Source organism: Scomber japonicus, chromosome 13 (genome assembly GCF_027409825.1).
Source record: "Scomber japonicus isolate fScoJap1 chromosome 13, fScoJap1.pri, whole genome shotgun sequence".
In the NCBI taxonomy this organism is placed as follows: Eukaryota; Metazoa; Chordata; class Actinopteri; order Scombriformes; family Scombridae; genus Scomber; species Scomber japonicus.
This window is the reverse complement of record NC_070590.1, coordinates 12,093,384-12,115,781: the sequence shown is the minus strand read 5'-3', so window position 1 is coordinate 12,115,781 and position 22,398 is coordinate 12,093,384. Positions and strand designations below refer to the sequence as shown.

Here is a 22,398-nt window from a genome sequence, read left to right as displayed (position 1 = left end):
ACCTGTCAAATTTCTTTCTTAAAGATTGTCAAATTTTGAAACATATTTATTTTTCCTGCCCATGTTTGACACCATTGAAGTTGTGGCTTGGAATGTCAAACTCTGACTTTTTCCCCACCATCATGTGTAAAGAATGATCATTAAGTTATTGTGTTGTGGTGGAACCTTGTCTGATTTTGTCTGACTTATTTAACAACAGACATTTTGACTTTGTCATAGCAGGAAAGGCACATTTCTATGGTAACTAATAACATTAACAGTGGCCACATTCAATTTACTGTTAATGTGAGTCAGTGTGCACAATAGCATGGTGCTGGAACACCTACAGTACATTAATGGAGAAATTAATAACATTTTAGTCACACCTTTGTTTTTCCTGCTGTGACATGTAACACTGCTGTGTGAAGGGCCAGACAATGTCTAATTTCACATTGGCTTTGCTCAGGACTGTGATTTGTCAATCTAAAGACAAATTAGATGAAAAAAGAAATGTCTTTTATATGACATGTCACTGTGATCTTCTTTTCACATTTCACACATGGGTTTTTTTGTTCTTAAACTTCCCAGTGTGAAAGTAAGTGTAGAACGCAGCCATAGCTATTGTAGCATGAAGGCAGGCTAGGCTACATTTAGTAAGTGACAGCATGCAGCTCAGCTGACTGCACAATCATGATCTGAAATCAATTAACCATCATTCCTGTCGTTATTATAAATCCTTCTCCCATGTCTGCACATGCTTGTATACATTTGTGTATGCGTCTTTTTATGCATGTATGCATATTTAATAGGACTGAGGGGTTATATATGTAGTTCTTGAAGTAGAAAACATATAAATACTCTCCTATTCACACTAGTGCAGTATCCATTCACAATATGCTTGTTTGGAATGGGCAGATTCATTGTTTCCCACACAGAATTGACTTGGTGCTGGTTGTCACTGATGTAGAGGCTCCTACAATCCAGGGTATTTTCTGTAGGTACATTTTACAGATGTCCCCTTAATGCCACACATGCATATTATGAGTAGATGCTAAATTTTACAGAAGATAGCTATACTTAAAATAATACTGGCACTTGTGAGAAGAGCCACTGTGCAAGTAAAGTCACAGTGCATCATACACATGCATATATGTGGAATTTTTTTGTCTGTGTTTGTATTTGTCTCTTACATGTTTAGTTTCCGTAGATTTTAATGCTTGTACAGCAGTACATGCACACACATTATACACACCCACCCATGAATACATACAAACACACACACAGACACACCTACACACACACACACCACTCAGGTCCTCTCAGCTGGACTCTGCTGATCGTCCCTTGCAGTGTTTGCGTTAGTTCATTGAGTTCTGAATCAACTGTTAGAAGAGTCCGCAGTGCAATGAGGAGAGACAATTAGCCTAATGAAGTGCAGATGCAAATCACACTCAGTGCTGTGCTAACAGTTGCTCAGTGAATATTCATGTGCTGTTGGCTTTGCAGATGCATTAAAAGGCAGCGCTGCGTTGCTGAATACCAATCGTTACATTTCCACCTGTCGCTCGTCTGCTCACTCAGTGAAGATAACATTCAGCCTCATTGCTGTGAGGCTTTTTGGAGCGCGTCGCGTACACAGGCCACATCTGTTATCCTATCTAGCTTCAGCTGCTGCTGTCCACCATTAGAAAACACATCTTCTTACCATTTATCAAAAATAATGAAGACACATCACAGCACTTTTCAGAGAATAGAGAAGCTGATGTCAGCCTGTGAAGTGGACCAAACAATTTTGTTTAAAGTGAATTTCAGTATTGCGTCTGTTAGGCTGACATTTTTATTTAAAGCCCCTTTATGCATATTTTTTATGTGACTATAGCATATTCAAAATTATTCTGACGCCATGGGTCTCTGATGCCATAATTAGGAGTGAAAAAGATACAAATTATTTTAATTCTAAACACAGGAGCAGTGTTGCATTGCATTCATTCATAGAAACTTTTCAGCAAAACTGTGATTACTGTAGCCTGTTCTATGATTCTCACTGATGAATTGTACCCATGGGGGCAAATGCTGCTCAAGCTAACCAACTAGTTGGTGCTGTTGCTGGAAGCAGTAAACACAAAACATATAATTTCCTTCTGTGGCTGGTGTTTCTCTTGGAAAAGTAAAATGTTGAACCTCTTCTCTGGAATATACTTTTAAATCATTATTAGGAGAGTAAAATTTTTGTTCCCAATGAGTGAATGGGTAACTTGACAAACACCTTCCCCGAATTTCTCTGTTGCCTATCAGAATGTGACTGATTTTTATGTGAAGGACTCGGGCCAGATTTCTGCAAAAATCCAACAGATGTTTTTGTTCAATTCCAAGCACCCACCACAACATGAACTGTGCTAATTTATCCAAATAGAAACACACATATTAGCTCTCCGGTGTTACACATCTGGTTGGCCAGTGGCTAGCCAGTGGCTAACCGCCTAATCATGCCAGCAATTGCGCTTTCTGTCTACAGTACCTTGATTTTTTGGGGGTTGAGATGGCTAACTGCTTCTGTCAACCACCACACACTTCACAACAAAACCACAATGCTTTGCTCCCTGTCAGCCTTGCTTCCCAGCTACAGCTCACTGAGCCTACCAGTGTTGTTGATAAACAAAGCCAGTTCCCAGAGAGTTCAGCTCAGTCCTCTTCATAGCTGTTTACATCCGTAACAGGCTGAAAAATCCTTAGCCTAGCAAGATTGTAAATGGACTGGAAGGAGAGCCAAACATAAAGGTTCTCCCAAAATACTATTGACATATCACTTTTCCCACCAGGCAAGGGCAGACCATGGATCATTGTTACACCCCATTCAAAGACTGGTATAGATCCCTCCATTGCCCTGCTTTTGGAAAGGCATTTAGACGAAACTGAAACAGGAAAAATGATTTTCAGGGACATTTACAAATGGAAGAAAGAGGCTGAGAGGGTCTTGAGAGGGACCCTGATGCCTACAAAGCAGGCAGTTATGACCTCCTGAAGTTCATCAGGGATGCCAAGATTACCAAAAGGGACAAAATGGACTATAACCACTACAGCTCAGATTCCAGATTCATGTGGAGTGGATTACACTCCATCAGATATTACAAAGGGAAAAACGAGGCCATTGTTCAACTGACTGCTGCTCCTCCCTTTCTGACAACTTGGACCCTCTTCAGTTTGCTAACAGACCAAACAGAGCCATGGATGATGCCATTGCCTTGGTGACACTCTGTGAAAATGCTCTTCATTGATTACAGTTCAGCATTCAATACTATCATTCCCTCAGAACTCATATCTATGCTTGTTGATTTTCGACTGGAGACCTCCATCTGCAGCTTGATACTTGACAGGCCCCAGATGGTAAGAATTGACAGCAAGTTTGTTGACTACATGACTACATGTAGACATCGACATGACTAACCCTAACTCTAACCCAAAAAATATGTGGAAAAGAAAGGTTGCAGACTACAAATGACTTGCGGAGAATTAAACGTGAAGCTAGAAAACTATTATCCTTCAGTGTCACCATAATGGTGACACTGAAGGTGCACCTTGAGTGTCAAGGTGTCAAATTCTCAGAGACATTGGTAAAGGTAAAGAAGGCTGAAACACGACCACCACTGAAAGATCGGGCAATGAAATTCCTGAAAACAGATTTTCTTTTTTTTAATGACAGATCAAATGAAAGTGACTCTTGATGGACCAGACAGATAAGCCTGGGGCTGGATCACTAATGAACACAGGGAATTACTTTGAGTCAGGCACCAGCAAGGTGGAGGAGGAGCACTAGTGTGAGCTGCTATCATTAAGGATAAACTAGTTGGACCTTTTCAGGTTGAAGATGGGCTGAAAATCAACTCAAACCCAAACTTGCTGCCAGTGTCTAGAAGGTACTTTCTTCAAGCAGTGGTACAGGAAGAAGTCATTGGTATTCATCAAGAAGACCATGATATTTATGCAAGATAATGCTCTATCACATGCATTCAAGTATTCCACACCTTGGCAAAGGCCTCCATAATGACCAAATAATGACCCTAAACAAATGAGTGTGGTTGTGGAGAGGATGACTTGGAAAGAATAATGAAGATGCCATTCTTCTCCCTGCTTAGGGGTTGCAGTGAGGTTCTGAGGCTTGCAGACCCCCATCAGTGGAGCAGGGCATAACATCTCTATCCCAACCACTGATCCACCGCTGCCTTGGACAAACCCGCCTTCCCGGGCATGATAGATTGCTTCACTGCCTTCTCGTACCAGGGAATGTACAAGTCCGCAGCCCAGTCTGTCAAGAAACTATGATCACCCTGCTTAAAGCTTAACAAGCAGGACATGTTCCACAGCTTTTAGATAAGGCTGGCTATTTCGAAGTAGATATGTCCTATGTGTCACTTATTCTCCATGTGTCTAGAGGTAAAGTTAATATTGGGTAAATCACATCATGGACCTGGCTGTGGCAAGGAAGAAATTGCTGTGGCTCTGTTACGGACTAAGGGCTTTTTTGGGGAGGCTGTTACCTCTATGCAGCAGGCTAGCGAGCTGAAGAAGATCTCTGCCTTCCCTACAAGACAACATCTTGCCCACCATCACTAACTCATGCAGGATTTATAAATAACTTGGAGTTGTTGGCAGTTTTCCTGGTTCTCAAACATTTTTTGCCACTCCTGAGGAATTGTCTGAGAGTCCGATAATGTGTAGTGGTGAGCGTCAGCTGTCATGACGCACGACATGTATCCCTAGTGTATTGAACAGTGGGCCAAATTTGCTCTCTAGAGAGATTCTTTTGATCGTAAGTGAAGGTTCAACCCCAAAGTACTTTGCCTGGTGTGGAATAGACTCGGCCGAGTGTCCATAGATCCTTTGCATTGAAACAAGAAACAGAGGCAAGGAACGGATATACTGACTCATCCATGGCTGATCCATTCTCTCTGCTCAGCCTCATTGCTCTGGTACTGACTACTCTAATACTGAGTCTACGTATAGCTGCTCCATGCTGAAGCGGCTAGCCTTTCACCCACTACCTTTTGCAGAAAGAGGTAGCTTAATTAACTCTTTCTTGTAAGAACCAAAGGCATATATTTGGACAGAACTAAGGAATTAAGAATAACTAGCTTTTTGTATCGTGGTCAACTGGGAGGTGGAGACTATAATTCTGCTCTAAGAGGGTTGTGGACTGCAGCACCCTCAGAGCCTTCGGGTCCATTCCAACTGGAATATGGCCACCTCTTTAGCCCTGTTCAGGGCATTTCTGTGATTGACATCTGTCAATCTGTTTGTGATTGACATCTGTCAATCACAAAAATCCCTACACACACTTTATTTGGTTTTACTGCCTGGACTTGAAGGCAACTTCACTGGCGCACTCAGTCCTAAATTTGCATTCATGTTGACTGTGTGCTAGCCCATGAGGTGTGAGCCCGTCAAGGGTCAATGCGTTATGAGCTTCGGAGTATACAATTTGAGAGTGGGCCTCATCTCCCATAGTGAGATACAGAGTGAGGTTTGAAAGAGAACTGGGTTATCAGAGTAACCCCAGTTGTCTGATAACCAAGTGAGGGACCTCACAACACTGCCCTGCTTGCATATGTTGGTTATGTGGAAGAAATATGCTTCAAAATAATGGTTGTAATGCCACAGGTGTTTATAAAGGGGGATGGGTTGGCCTGTGCAAATCAAGATGATTGGTCTGTCTCCCAACAAATGTGGTGACATTGGAGCTTCCATGATTGGTGCTGCCTGTAGTGAGTTACCTCAATTGATTTTCAGGGTTACCCTGGTAACCCAAAGTTGTTAGGCACTGTGCAGTGAATGTGTGTTTCTAATGTCCTTCAGCCCTTTCACCTGCTCATGGCAAATGTATGACTCATCATAGAATATATTTTCTGACACAGTAATTGTGCAAATATAATTAATATAATTAGCTATTTCATAACTAAGAACAATTGTTAACATATTGTCCACTCGGCTGTTGAAAGCTCACTAAAAGACACATTTCATATTTCTGTCTGTTGTTTGGTGTGTAGTACAACTACCGTCTGCTCTCTGCCTCCATCACTACAGCTTGTCTCACTCAATGTAATTCTGTCTAACTGGAGCCGGTTCCAGCATTAGCTGCTACTCACCATTCAGCTGGTTCAGTTTGCTGGGCAGAACAGACTGTGGCTCAGGCTGGCCAGATGGAGGTGAGATTATCTCCCATTAGATAACATAATGGTATGGTGGCCCTCATTCCCCAGAGATGAGCAGACCAGTCAACTAGTCTGCTCTTTCTTTAAGACAGCTTTCAGGAAATGATGAGGACTTTTTTTTAATATAATATAGTTGTTAGTAGTGAGGAACAAGGATAGCAGGTGGGGCATTACTGATGTGAGGAATTATATACAGTGTACTCCAGCAAAGACTGATATCAATATCACTTTCTTTCCAGGTCTTAGAAAGTACTTAATACTAATCACCAACAATCGTTCTTTCATTGCAATTTTTTCCACTCATCTCACTTAAATGCTCTACCCAAAATCATTTAGTAACAGTAATGGTCTTGCAAAAGGTGTTCACAGCGACAAAATTAGGGACTGTTGGGGATTTCTTAGGGGCCCACCCATTTTAAAATAGTACAGTAAGTGTATTCAGGGCAGTGGAGGCACTCAAATAAATGGTATGTTAAACTATGTTATGTAAGATGAGCAGTTACCCTACAAACTAAGCAACCAAACAAAAAGCCAACCAAACAAATGAGTAAACACATAACCAATAAAAGAGTCTGAGTGCTGAGCAGGGTGGATTAGGCTGATCCTTGCAGATGCTGATCTGGTCCACAGTGAGCCATAAATTTCCCAGATGATGACTATAAGGAACTTTTGAAAAAGAGGTTGGGATACAGTCATTGCTCCAGGGGAAATGTCACCCAAGAGGACAGACGGTATGTAACTCAACACTGTCATCTAGTGGAGCATCTGTATAAATGTTTCATTGGGTAATGGAAAAACAGGAAGACAAAATTCTTCTCTTTTACTTGTATCGGTGCTGATTTTGTTGTTTTAACAGCCATCTGGCTCCAATTAAGTTTCCAAACTTTAGGTACAGTCAACACTTCAGGCTTCTATTATTGCATCCTCCTCTGCTTTTTTGAATGTGCTATGAACATAACTGCTGAATAAGACTCATTACCTGTCATAAATGAAAGACATGTACTGCCACCCTCCACTAAATCCAGCTCCACAGAACATAAATAAGTCAACAGTTTTAATGGTGACATTGTCAAAATATTGTGGACAACATGTTCTGCTGCAGCTGCTTGTAAAACCTAGTAAATAGCAGCACATTCAGCAAATTCTGAAACCATATTGGCCCCATAAAACAATAAAATAGAGCAATACGTGAGTACGAGTAATAAGTGTTATCTACTAACCATCATATTTTCAGGCCACTACCCTCAGCCTTTAACTTGGACTTTTTTGCTCACAGATGAAGTACTAAACTTCTCTGTGCAGGATTTTTGTAATATTGTATACGCATAGGCTAAATCAGTCCAGTATATTTTTGAATGCATCAAGAACTTGACTGAAAACATGCATGTTAGCTATGAAATGGTTTGAATCAACTGTCCAAACGTCCAGTTACTGTGTCACTAAATCATTTTGTGCTCACTGCACTACAGAAACATTTTCTATGGCTATAGAATAAGTGATTTTTTTTTGTTTGCACTGAAGTGAACAATGATTCTCACTGCAAAGTTCACGTTGTACCCACTCTCATTTTTCAGATTACGCTTTGTGTTTACTCAGTTGATGTAACTGTCTGTCAAATGAATTTGCTGCGTGTACAGTACGTGGTACTATCTGAGAAGCAATCAAATGCAATGTAAAAGGTAAATGAGTAGACTAGTCTTTTTCTCTCTGTTGTCATGTGAGAAGCTGATCCTTGCCTGGTATGTAAGATTCTGTTAATACACAACTGTATTTCATCTAAAATGTGTCCTTTTGTCATACTACAAATCCAAAATATATATTTCTATATTTTTTTGGACACAGGAAATAAAGCTTACTGCCTTCCTTTCCTCAACACTATCACAGGAATTCCGATAGGAAATGCACCTTAAATGTTGAATTCAATGAAAAACGGAAACCCCGGAGTTTTGACATGTTGTGGATTAAATAAGGACTTGTTGAAATGAAGATCATGAAATTTTGGAATTAATTTCTTCTCCAGGCCCAAGAGGGAACATGTGAAAATCTGAGATGTCCCTGAGTGAACCCAGATGTAAGATATTCAAACCGAACAAGCTCTGCAAACTGGCTGGAACCAGATACTGAACACACACGAAGGGTTCATGAATGTCAACATCCTGCTCACTTCCATCATATCCAGAATGTCTTAAACTGTTTCTGATCCCCAGAGCTGAAAAGACGGAGAATAGCAGAATAATAAATACATTTTAAAAAGTACTCAAAACACTTGCCACAATGTGTGCGCTTAAAATGAGATATACAAGCAATGTTTTATTTAGGGAGAAACAAATACATCCCTATTAAAGAGTGGCACTGGACACTTGTATCCTTAAAAAATGACAAAAAAAAAACACGTAGATTTTTCTTTCTATTTAAATTGATATGCAAAATGGAATATATATATGCATACGTATAAACAGTGACTGTATGAAGGATCAGCCTGAAAGTGCAGACGGTTCCTGTTGGGTTTGCTTGAAATGCAAAGCATCTCCTTGAAGTTGAGTTTGTAGGAATAGAAAAAGCACTCCATTTTAATTTTTGAATAATTCATTTCTCCTAAGTGGGTTGTCATCCATTTAAGAAGCCCCCTGTGTGTGTTTTGTGTATGTTAGTATAAAGAAAACCCAGAAGGGAGAAGAAAAAATGGAAAATTGTGTTCTAACCATAACTTTCAACCTTCTCTTTTTTATTTTATGAAATCTTGCATTTTAAATAGTTTACCTCATACTAGGAATTCAATGTTGTTCTAATGTAAAACAATCAGTCTCCTCAACACCCCAGTTCATGAACAAGATGAGAGCTTGTGGTTTCTTTTACTAATTGGTTTAGACACACAGATCTCAACATACACAAATAACCGTTTGGTAGATCAAGATGACAGCAGCAGAAACTTGACTGGTGATTTTCAGTCATATCAGTAAGTTTTCTTCATGGATTTGGTTTAAAAACTGACCCTCTGGTGTCAAATGGCAAAAGTTAAGTGAATCACTCTGCCAGGACTTTCATGTAACTGTGTTGAATCATAATTACACCATTATACATATATCATCAAGTTCCAGTAGTTTGTATGCTAGGTTGGGCATATACAGTTCCTGTATTGTGTCCCAGACTGTAAAGAATGTGTTATTTTACTAACAAACAAGCACCACATGTCACTAACAGCCAAAGCCCAATAACCAATCTACCCTGAACACAAGAATTGTAGAAAGCCTCTACTAGGTGATGACTGGAAATGAAAAACCTTTTTAAGCTGGCAGGGTCTTCAAGATCTACATGATAATCAAAATGACAATGGTGGGGAGCAAATCATACAGGTCTACTGACCAACGGTGGAAAAAAAAACTGCTCAATTTAGTGGAAAACTGTCCTCCTGTATCAGGCACCCACTTCTCCCAGTGTATGCTAGCCTTTTTAAAAACATCCATGGGTCAAAAAGCCAAATAAAACCCCTGTTTCAGCTTCTCTTAAATAAAGAAAGATTACACCACTTGTGCTCGACCCTAAGATGTACTGTTTAATATCACAAAGCCGATAACCTTCAAAGACAACTTTAATGTGCATGAGAAGACATGAACAGATGACACATCAAAGCATACAAAGTGAGTGGACTCAAAATAAAGATTGTAAAGGACGCAAACTAAAGCATCCCTCTTGTTATTGAAACATGCCTGTAACCTAGACACATAAAGTATCTCAAAACATATCAATTGTCATTATCTAATCAAATTGGTTTGGTTTTGAAAAAGAGAAAAAAGCTTTTGTGCAAACTGTATTTTTGTCTTCTTGAAAGGCATCAAAATTCATATGAATCTCAAGAGAATAAAATAAAATACACGAGGAGATAAAGCGGTGCTGCTGTTTTTACAGTGATAAGCAAATGGTGGCATTGATGGCTCCTCAGTCCTGGAGAAAAGATAGTAAGAAGGAGGGCCCCCTTCAAGTTTTCTTTCATCCTTTCTGGGTGAAGAAGTAGTATGAGCTACTGTAGTCTTGTGCGAATGGAAAGTTGGGGTTTCCCTTAGTCTTGAAGCTGTATAATCTATGCGAGGGGGCCTGAAATGGCTCACGAAAGTTTTTGCAAAAATCATGACATGTGGCTCCAAATTAGGTTGCACGTTTTGCTGAAGGTTACATATCAGTCCCTCCTGGAAACTGAGAAAATGTTCCCATTTGTGTCCAAATTACATTGTCTCCTCCCCTTCCACTGGGTGAACTACTTGCTTGTTTCTGTCCCCTTCATGTCCTTAAAATCATAGGACTGTACTAAGCTGTTTAAAGGCTCAACATGGTCCACAAGAGTTATTTTTTTCACCAGGTTTATTTGACAGTCCTCTCCTTTAAGATGCATGAAGGGAGCGAAGGTGGTGAGAAGACCTGAGTGAGACGCTCCAGCCTGCAGATGGTGAAGTCGGAATGTGGTGAGAAGTGAAGGCTTATGAAAGGAAAAACTTTTAGACCATTTTAGACTGGAGCTCCCATTTTTTTCTGTAATAATAGTTTAATTAGCCAATAATGACACTAGTTATACCGACACTAATTAGACTGAAATTACAGAAACCACGGAGCAGTTATGTTAAACTGTTATGCAATGATTTCTCTAAAAGACAGAGATGAGTGCAAAGACCCCGTATAGGAGAGCGCAGGGGTAAGCAACCAACAGCTGCTGTCCATCCATGGCCAACGCTGAGATGAAGATCTTTGAGGCTGAGAAACTGCACCAGCCAATGATTGATGCTGTTAGTATAATTCCCAACATGCCCCTACAGCGGACAAGAAGAAAGCAGGAGGTTAAGTTTGAGTATTTTAACAGTTTAATGTAGAAAAGCAATGTTTATATAGCTTTTAAAATGTACAGCTATTTGTGAAGCTCTGATTTAACACCAAACAAACGTTTATATAAGTTTAGCTGTTTTTAAGCAACCAAGTGTCATTTAGAGGTCTCACTATACCAATATGATAAAACCCTATCTTGGTAGTTTATACTGTGGTCTGTAGATTTTTCATTTAAACATTAAATTAACATCAATAAACTACCCTGTTTTCCTGTGTACTCACTGTAAAGAGAGGAGGACTCCAAAGCTGGATAGGATGATCATGGGGAGGAGACAATATCCAAGCACGCTGGCCACACAGCCGAAGGAGACGCCTGTCATACTCATTAGGTTGAGAAGGCAGTACATGCCGAGGCAGCCAATGGCACTGATACCGTACACATAGCCAAACTGGATCTTACCTGACTGTGAAATAAAAAATAAAAAAGACATACAAATCATCAGATATGGATACACATACACCTACATGATGACAGCTGTATAGATATACAGGTATATGCATTTATAGTACAAGTTGTAGAAGAGTAATTTACCAGGAGGAGTGTAGCTCCAAATGCCAAACAGAAAACCATTGGGCCAGCCAGGTCTGTCTCATTCATGATGCTGCCGTCTGCTACCTTCATCGGATGGAGCACCGTCAGAGTCTTCTGCCAGATATGGTCAAAGTTGATTCCTAATTCTAAGACAGAACAGAGAAAAGACACATCAGAAATTTTGGATGCTGGAACTATGATAAAACAGAGTCAATAAGTACAGAAGACGCAAGGAACTTCGCTGTATGAAGCGCTTTCTTTCATACAGAATAGCTTTGAGGTTTGTTAGGTTGAAACTATCGTCTATATTTTCATTTTCTCAACACATTTACCACAGTCACTGTCACTCTGTCAATGAGATATATCTAACACCATATCACTGTAGCAACATCACAGCATATAAAAGTACACAAATGGACGAGACGCAGTAAATGAGAAATAAGGATTGATCCCGAGCCTGCAGCACATTCTCAGATGGATTTAACTGATAGAAAATCTAGTTTTATAAAAAATCTGAAATCAATTTCTCTCTGTGAATGGAGTCTTGGATGGCTCGGTAATTAACAGATAACCTAGTTTATCTGCAGTAGATGTTGAATACTTTATAACCAGAATTTGAGCATTTCCTCGCAGAGAAATGCATGAACCAGTCTCTTCATATCAAATGATATATACAGCACTTGTGTCTAGATGTCTTACTTAAGCCTAGTTAGCTTACTGACACACTGAAAAAAGACTGCAGGGTGCAGAGCTCAGGCAGAAGTAACAGCAATCCCCTCTGTGTTCATTGATAGTCGATATGATCAGTGATTAGCACTGGGGCTATAGCAAATGACTCAGGATTGTGTATGAGATGTGGTGATGTCCTTTCGTTGTACGTAGGGCTGCAACTAACCCAATATTTTCATTACTGATTTATTTATTTTTTCTATTTACTAGTTTTCTGTGATGCCGGTAACGCATTACTTAGTAACGAGTTACTCTAATATGACGTCTTTTTTCAGTAACGACTAATCTAACGCGTAACTATTTCCAAACCAGTAGTCAGATTAAAGTTTCTTAAATCCAAGTCACTGTGCGTTACTATTTTTTGTAATTTTCCTTAGTAAAAAGATATTATTTGATTTCTTCTTGCGGCTCGGAGAGTGACGTCACGTTTTCAGCATGAGGACAACTCACGTGTGCGACACAAATGTAACAACAATGGAGGGGGGAGAGAGAAGCGCGTTTTTCGACTTGGAAATACAGTCATTATTTAGAGTTTCTGTCCGTTAAAGATGAGAGTATAAAAGTTCGCTGTACACTCAAGAGACAAAGTATTATCTAGCTTCAAAAACACAACGTGAAATTTGAAGAAACATTTGGACAGTCAAACTCACGGAGAAAGTCCCACCAGGTGATGCGAAGGAGAGAGCTGTGACTAATGCAGGAGGTCCCCCACCACCCAAACAACAAAAGCTGGACTTCGGTGCAAAACCGGTAAGTGGGGGAGAGTTAAACATCTTTTTCTTCTTACCTGGAGATGGAGTAACTAATAAAGTAACTTGTAATCTAACTTAGTTACTTTTAAAATCAATTAATCAGTAAAGGAACTAAGTAGTAGTAGTAGTAAGTAGTAGTCATTAATCAGATTAGTTTTTCAAGGTAACTGTGGCAACACTGCTAGTTTTATAATAAATGATAATGCTTTAGTGTACGAGAATATAAAATATGTTGTAGGTGAGGGGACTTTGCTGATGATATGTGAGCTCCTCAGTGCATATGACAGCTTGTTATGTAAAACTGTCTGCAAAACTGATTTTACTTTCTTGGAGATTAGCTGATGTAAGAAAATAGATGCACTGGAAGGTGGGGATTATCTTTTTATCATTCACATACATGAATAAGAAAACACTAAACAGAGAGTATATGTGTATGAGCGGACACTGAACACTATGGAGACAGAGTTCATGTAAAATAGCAAAATGACCTTGGACTGGTGTCAAACTCATTATTGAATTAGCACATATACTATAAAAGTGGGAAACAGTTTTAAATTAAATATATAATAAATCAAACCTATAAAGATAGTAAGTTTTTTTCCAATTCAGCAACAGAATAACAACCAGTTCATAATTTAACAGTAGCCAGTTCCCTTGTCATATTCCTGCACTCTCAAATGAGAAAATAAACAACAGGGAGGAGCTTTACAAACAGTCAAAGAAGTAGCTTCCAGATTATGGTCCACCTACCTTCTAACAGTGGTGGCTCGTCATCGAAGCTGCTCCCATACATGGACTGTGACGGGGATGGGGTGTAGGTCTGTGTGGGCTGGAAGATTTGTCCTGTGTAGGGCTGCTGGGGCTGCATCATTCCCGGGGCAGTGTATCCCATGGGCTGGGAGTAGTCATACTGACCATATTGTCTGGAAAACACACGACAAAAGACGCTCAACAAAACTCTTTAAATGACAGGACAGTAAGTGCCTGCCTCAAATTTGTATACTTGTCACATGAGTACAGCACACAAAGAAAAAATGCACTTAAAATATGTCAAATAAGGTGTATGTCCAGATAATTAAATGTTAGGCAGGGCACATAAATCAGTAATAATGTTGCTCCCAGAGGTGTCAACAGCTGAGAGACAATCACTTACTTGTTCTGGGCATTGTCAGTGTTGCCGTAGCCATAGCCGGCCTGGCTTTGGTCATCTACACTGTAGCTGGACTGGTAGAAGTCTGTGTTGAAGCTGTCAAACCCTGACATCTCGCACTCTGTCAAGGGGACAGGGACAGAAACAGAAACACAACTTGTTAGGCAGGATGATGTTTATCAAGTGAACCACCTCCAGACTGGTTTATGTGTCCATAGTTCTTTAAAAAGGATCCTTCTCTCTTTTTTCAGGCTCTTGTCTTCTAATGTAATCCAATACAACAGCTCTGACATAAAATCCATAAACTCTTCTTGAGTAATATGAATACTTCTTAAGTCTTCCTATTATTTTGTCCACCCTGGAGGCAAAATAGAATGCATTTCATTATGATGCTCCACCACCCACTAAGACCTCAATAATAAACATAAAGTAGACTTAACACCTTTTCTAACAAACTGAAAATGTAAAAGCTTTATAAAAGAAGTAGTTATGGCACAAGATGATTGACTCACGTAAAACATATGAGTTTTATGCGTGGGTTAATAAATAAAAAATCAACCTCTCAATGAACTTAATGTTTAGCAGCACAGAGACAATGTTAATGCTGATGGAGTAAACAGCGATAACAAGACATTTAACTCGTAAACTCATGGGCCGCTGCCAATGTAGTAGCTCAAGTCGCTGTCTCTTTTTCTTTTAAAATACCCATAGGGACACAATTCGCTTGCTAACTTACTTCTTATCGTTAGTTAAAATGACATTCACGTTACCGGTGTATCATTTTAAGACAACTGTGAGCCAGAGTAGCAGCCACGCAGTCAACTTGAAACACAAAACCAACACAAAGAAAGAGTGTAGTCAGTCTGTTGTTCACGCCACTCTTAACTTGACTGTATTACCTATCAAACCACCCGATAATCACCCCTTCATAAATAACAATCCTGTCAGAAATACAGAAAAAGAGGCTAGTCTTTGGGTGGCTAATGTACCGTTAATTCAGCTGCTAGTTGATTAGCTAATGCTAACTACAATAGTTGTGGAGAGCTGGCTTATGTGTGCACCGGAGGCTTTAAATGTTCATTTTAACTTTGCATACACACCTATTATTGTCGAGTTATAATAGCATCGCTACTGCCAACACGTACCTTTAATGTTTGAGGGATCTCCTCAGAGCCCTGCCAACTCCGTTGCGCCTGCTACGTGTCAAGATAAAAGGTAAATCTTCCGGGATGATACGTAGCCGACGGGAAGCTGTTAGGGACAATCACAAATTGCCCTTTGCAGAATATGTGAGGCCTCCTACAGACGGTTCATGGCATTACATGAGAGATACACTTTATGATCGTCACCAATGTGCAGAGCAGGGACAATAGGCTGGGGTACTCAAGCCGTATAACTTTGGTTTGAGAAGTGTTTGTGTTTGTGTGTGTGTGTGTGTGTGTGTGTGTGTGTGTGTGTGTGTGTGTGTGTGTTGGGATCCCATTTCCTGTATTTTATACATTTAGGGACTATAGTGATACTCAGGGTGTACTCAGGGTTGGGAAGGTTATTTGGAAAAGTGATAAGTTACAGATTATTAGTTACTCCATTCATGTAATAAGTGATGTTACTATTTCAATTACTTAATTAAAGTAGTGTAACTTATTACATTTGATTACTTTTTGATTACTTTTCTAATATTCTACTGAACGTTTTCAACTGTTAAGGTAAGTGTACCCATTAAGCTCACCAAAATCTAACTTCAGGTGTTTTTCATTGATACTGACACGATTTATAAGGGAGACAATTTCTTATAAAGCAAAATTTATATCTCATTTGAAAATGTATTCATTAGTTCATGTAGATTTTGAAATATAAGATGCCATGGACCAGGCACCAATAAAATGCATTGCATCAAAAACAGGCTAATCAGATCAAAATGTTATAACAAAACAAAGCTTTTCAATAAAGGTGACTTTTTTTGTCAAATAGATTCAAGGCTTTTGAGGTTACTGGGAGATGGGTGTCACCAAGCGGGGCTCCGAACAGTTTCAAGGGATGCTCAGTGAATGAAAGTGTAAAAATATATTACTCAAATCAAAAGAAGATCACATAGAAAGCCTAATTGTTTGTGATTTGGTTTAAGATATAGTTCAGAGATATAGTAGATGAGTTTTGCCTTCAGACAGACCTTTTTTAATGTATTTGTTGTAGTCTGAAGTACGTCAAACAGCAATATCAGGCGTACACGAATTGAGCGACACTAACGTACACACAAAGCAGGGGGTGGGGTGGTCTCAGACTTTGAAAACCCCTGCTCTACAGTACAAAAATATATAAAACTAGTAATGCAGCAGAAAATGTCTATAAATCCTCATGCAGTTACTTAGATTGGATCTTTCCTGATATTGTTTTTTTGCTACTAAGTAGGAAGACATTATGGTAGAAGAGATATTTTAATGATAAAGAGCAAAAATGTCTGAAGTGCTTGGACTTTCTCGTGTTAATGATTACTATGGAAAAAGCATTATAATGGACTATACATTTTTATGGGATGATGGATCAAACAAATAGGATGAGTGCTTTTTAATGCATACGTAATAGACTTAAAATACCAATAAAGCACTAAAAGGTCACTCACTAGTGTGTACAGAAACATTATAAGTCTTCATTAGAATTATTTAGTTCAACTGTAACTATGATTAATAAACAAATATAAAAGACTTGAAAAAGCATGCTGAATTCACAAAGAGGTATCTAGTTAGACATCTCATACTGTTGGTTTTTTTTGTCCACCACAGGTTAGTCTGAGACCCTGCTGGGTCCTGACCAATAGTTTGAGAAAACAGGGGTCTAATGGTAACAAATAGAGACAGAGGATAGAAGATGATTTAACAGGACAAGCGCTGCGCTTGCGGCAAGAACAAAGGTAGTCTCTTTCATCAGGAAGCAGAGAAGCAGATCAATCATTCTGCCTGTACGGGGGAACTGCACTGCTACCAAATACTGCAGGCAGATCCATCCTCTTTGATGATGACAGATAATGTAAAATAATGGGCTGATGACCTCTGCTGAAAGGAAATAGGGACGGGAGGGAATGAGAGGCAGAGAGATGATTGGAGATGGGTGTTTGACCTGTAATGAATGGAGGAGTACAAGTGGGAAACAGTAAGACTGAGGAAAAGATGGTTTTGCCTGTCTATCAGACCAGTCTTTCATCATTAATTTACATCGTAAAGGTACATTTTAATTCAATTGAAATAATCAACAGAAACAACAACATAGATATGAATTCAAATGACAATGGCATAACATAAAATGACCACATCAACTATTCTGTACTGGGAAATTCATAATTATCCAATGTCCTTCTATAACATTTATAACAACTACAATCTTACTCAGGGCTAAAACTGGATTATTTCTGCCTCAGTGAGGAAACAAAAACACACTTGGTTTCCCTAACAATGAAATGTTTGATTTTAGCCACAGATTAATGGGTGCAGTGTGAAAAAGGAACTAAATTACACAGAATTGGCTCTGCTCATAGCCTGGAGATACAGGATCTCATTCCTCATTCTTTACAGAAAGAGAAATGGGAGAAATAATACAGTGGGGGAAAGGGCATAGAAGAAAACTTTGTCATTATTCAAAGGAGTCTCTCCTGTCGTTGACAGAGAAACTGATTGAGTTACGAGTCTCAAGGCAAAACTACACAGCGCAACCTTTTGGGCAATGCTGAATAAAGCAGTTGCCTAAGCAAGGTTGCATGAGTTCAATATATATTTTCTTGCCAGGAAACTTTGCAAGCATCTGTTATATTTTTTTTCCCATTGCCAGCTTTTGTATAAAATCTCTTGTTCCAAGATAGTAGACAGATAGAAGACTGCTCTGTTGTAAGTGTCTTCTTATGCTTAAGGACAAGCAAATGTAACTCACAACACATTAAAAGTTGTGACGGGTGTGAAAACATAAACAAAAAAATGTAATTGACAAATCTGTCAGCTTTGCATGCCTTACATGGATCATTTCTCTGCTTCATGATGAACGAAATCAATTTGATGCACCAAACATGAATTACTGAAGCAAACACCCATGACTAATCATAAGAAGAAATGAGTCGCCTCTACTCCGTTGCCTCTCATCTTTCTTTAGACTTTTAATCATTTCTAAACTTGAAGAACATGTCTTTCTTCTTAATCCACTTAATGAGAGAAAATTGAAAAGTGCCAAAGAGGGTAATTGAATTTAGGGCAGTGTATTGCCATATGCAGTCTTAATTGCCTTCTTTTATAAAGTCTCTGCTGTAATCCTGCTGTCACTGCCTGGGTGGATGAATGGATTAAAACTACTGAATATCCACTACTGCAGCAACCCCTCGTCTCCAACCACCTACTGTACCCTCAATTAAGATTTCTCTCCCTGCCTCTCCATTATCAAGCAGAGGGGAGAACGCAAGAGATCAAACTATGTTATTTTATGTTCTTCTGAACAAAAAATTATGCAGATCTTTTTGCTCCCTCTGCTCATACTGTAGTATGAACATGTGAATTAACTCAAAACACATGCAGAGCTCTATTTCTAGCAGAGATTGCTGTGCACATTTTCCTCAGAACATTTACAAGATTACATTCTTTTAATACATCTAATTCAATTTTCTGCCATCCTATTGATATGACTGCTGCACAGATCATAAATTAGTAGGCATCTGGTACTTGCTGGGTCCTTTCTCTGGAGCAGCTTTCCTCCCTCTGTGAGTGAGCTACACAAGCATTAAAATAACAATCAGCTGCTGAAGATTTTGTGAAGTTTGTTTGTTCCAGAATGAGATTTCCACCCCCTCAACATTTAAAAGCTTCTGACAAAACGAATGTCGACATGAAAATACATCTCACTCTGAAATATAATGATGTTATCAGTAATACCAGAACAAAATTATGAACAGCACAAAAATATAATGTTAGGGTTCATTAGCTCTTTTTATAGTATGTAACTGTAACTATTCTGGATTGCAATCAGGTGGCTGGTCCTTTAAAATAAACATGCGTTATTTTTTTTTTTTAATATTTGATTTTACTAATCTGTTATTTTAAGTACCAGATGGACTGTATTAAGATAGAGGTTTTTTAATGTTCTGACACTACATGTCACGTACATCGATTCACACATGCATTCATACCCTGATGGCAGAGGCTGCCATGCAAAGTGCCAACCTGCTCATCAGGAGGAGTGTTAATCATTCACACACACACACACACACACACACACACACACACACACACACACACACACACACACACACACACACACACTGATGGCACAGCCTTCAGGAACAATTTGTAGTATTTTGCCCGAGGACACTTTGACATGCAGGCTGGAGGAGCAGGGGATCAAACAGCTGATCTTCCTATTAGTGGATGTGATGTACCTCTTGAACCACAGTTCCCTGAAATTTGTGCTGGGGACGAGGAATTACTCAAAATAGACCAAATGTGAAACCTATGCAATAAAGTGCAAGACACAAGAAAAATGGCTGTGTTTCATTAAGATGTCAGTGCTTCTTTTGGCCTTTATTTTTTCCTAAATGAGCACATTCACCATTAATTAATTTCATTTAAACCTTTCTTTAAATGTACCTTTATGGTAGGTAAACCCTGACACAAAACTGATGCTTGTGTGATGAAGTGTATGGAGTTTTTCCTTTTCCTATCTGCCTCTTGTTGGCATCAGGGACGGCATCAGTCTACCCACGAGTGTTCTACCTGTCAAAACAGATTTAGAGGCTCCTAAAATAAGTCCTATATTATAAACAGGAGCATAGACTTGGCTTTTCTTATCCCATCCTACCCTTGGAGCCTTTATGCCAAGTTCGCTTCCCAGTTTTCCTAACTGCTTTACAGGGTTTGGACATAAATTAGTTTTAGCCCAGTGGGTAAACGCTGTGGTATTTTATTTTTGCAGATCAAATGAAAGAAACTCAATATTTTTTCCACATGACAGCATCTTGGAGTTGTTGTTTATAGCATTTCCATAGTGCAGTATCAACATTTTACAATTAGAATTCCAAGTTGTTCAAGTTCTTAGGTTGCTGATGCTCAGATCAATTGAGATTGATTTTGACATCAAGACTGATGCCAGGATCAATGTGTTTGGATAGAGAACTGCTAATGAGAAATATTTGGTGGCAATATGTTATATCATTAAACTAACAATTTTCACAAGGCTTTAGTGCCACTCAAAATTTCTTGTAATGATGTTTGCCATCATTACAAGATAACAAAGCTCTGAAATACACAAGTACATCTACTACTGTACTATTAATAGAAATATAATTCTCACATCACATTTGTCTGTACTCAGATATACAATTAATATCCAGCAAGTGTTTCAAGGTTGATGAAAGGCCAGTATCATCACTCTGATTGTAACCTCACCATCTGCAATGTTTCACTGTTATTCCTGAGTGTATTTTCTCATCTAATTGAAACAAATGATATGACAGAGGGAGAATTGGGTCCAAGATTTCTTGTGGGACTGCAGTGGATTTGCCAACTTCTGTTATCAGTCTGACCACTCAATGCTAAAAAATCCTCCCTCAGATTCTCTCGCATGATTTCACACTGTATCATCAATGAATGGTGTTCAGCACATTTCAGAAGTGACGATGATGAAGTGTTGCAATTTCTTGTATTTTGTGCTGTAGAACTGTGCTTTACTTCTACTTCATCATATATTTCCCAGAATGCCTTTTGACAATCCTTTGAGAACAGGTATGATATTGTTATCTTCAGCAGTGTTTTTGTCCCTTAACTTTAAATCAGTTGAGAAAAAAGGATAGCCGTGTCTCTTTGTCACCAGATGCTCAGTGTCTTGAGGCTCCATTGCATTGTTGCATTATTAAAGCTCCAGTCGATGGAGAAATACATATCTGTCCTTGATGATTGATTTCTTCCTGTATGGCCTGCTGAACAGGGAAAGAAGTTCTTGCTCTGATTCTGTGGGACTGATAGAAGATTTACTTACCATTTACCATCAATGGGAATCACATAAAATAAGGAAATAAGCTGGAAAATAACTGATTATTGCAATAGTTCTTAAATTGTTACATCAAGAATTTTTTATTAATTTTTAAAATGTGTTCATAGTTCAATACAAGAGACCAACATGAAGACACCTATGCATTTGTATATGTGTTTTTGTGTATTTGAGTGTGTGGGTTTTCTGTGTGAAAGATATAGAGGGGAGGAAGAACAAAAGGGGGAGACTGTATTTACCAAAGGAAGACAGAAATAGAAAAAAATAACATAGCTACAATGTTCTAGATGATCTAGATTGTCAGTGTATTATTTAATTGAAATGAGAGGGTTTGTAATTCATTCCAAGTGTGCACTTTGGGGATGTTTGCATAGTTATCTTTTAATTCTTTCATTTTGTTTTTAGTTTTTAGCTAATTGTAGTTTTTAATGTTTTTTTCTTATGAGAGGAGAATGAAATCAATTTTCCTCTAATTACTACTTTACCTGTTTCTCATAGTAATGCTGAAAAGGTATTAGGAAAGTTGTTGGCATCTCTCAAAAGGATGCCCTCTCCTCCCTGATTAAGTTGAGGATATCTGAGTAGTGAAATGTTAAGACACAATGTAAGGCGGGAGGTAACTGATGATTCAGTCTCAAGGGTGAGTGTTTGATTGCTTATTATGATTGGGCTGATTTTGGTGTTTAAGGTATTTGGAGTGAATTGAAGGATGGGAAAAATGATGGAGAGAAAAGTAGGAATATTCTCTTGCGGTTTGTAAGCCTCAAGCTATCGCCAAGACCGAAGTCATGCATTACTGCTGATAGAGAAATTCTTGAATTGCCTGTCGGCAGTGATCTGTCAATTGATGGATTGAGTACAGTATTGAAATCACCTACAATAATGGTGATATGTGTTAGAGGTGTGGTTGGACATTTGCGCAAAAAATGTGTGATAGATGTCATGATCCGGCTCCTATAGGCCATGACAAATACGAGAGTGGTAACAACTGAAGAATTAACTACAAATATGGAGTGTGTCGGTCAGTAACATCAATGATGTAGATGTGATTGTGTGTGCAGTGGTGTGTGAGGTGTTGTGAAGTGAAAACCAAACAAAGGTCAAACAAAAAGCAAAAGCCTGCAGCTGCTGGCTGGGATGAGTCCGGGAGAGAGAGAGCCAGCA

At 39.0% G+C, this 22,398-nt stretch overlaps 1 protein-coding gene across 1 annotated transcript; it reads right to left on the bottom strand.

The window, feature by feature from the left end:
- Positions 1-9,756: 9,756 nt before the first annotated feature.
- On the bottom strand, positions 9,757-15,446 carry yipf5 (Yip1 domain family, member 5). Its single transcript, XM_053331978.1, has 6 exons — positions 15,366-15,446; positions 14,224-14,341; positions 13,821-13,993; positions 11,590-11,735; positions 11,280-11,461; positions 9,757-10,984 (listed from the first exon to the last, which is right to left on the bottom strand). Exons 2-6 carry the CDS (start codon positions 14,331-14,333, stop codon positions 10,822-10,824), a joined length of 774 nt encoding a protein of 257 aa, XP_053187953.1. The 5' UTR covers positions 14,334-14,341; positions 15,366-15,446; the 3' UTR covers positions 9,757-10,821.
- Between the last annotated feature and the right edge of the window lie 6,952 nt (positions 15,447-22,398).

Coding starts and splice junctions, on each gene's coding strand:
- yipf5 (XM_053331978.1), bottom strand. CDS start 14,333: ATGTCAGGGTTTGACAGCTTCAACACAGACTTCTACCAGTCCAGCTAC. Junction 13,994..14,223: donor ACTGACAATGCCCAGAACAA/GTAAGTGATTGT, acceptor TGTGTTTTCCAG/ACAATATGGTCAGTATGACT. Junction 11,736..13,820: donor CGAGCCACCACTGTTAGAAG/GTAGGTGGACCA, acceptor GTTCTGTCTTAG/AATTAGGAATCAACTTTGAC.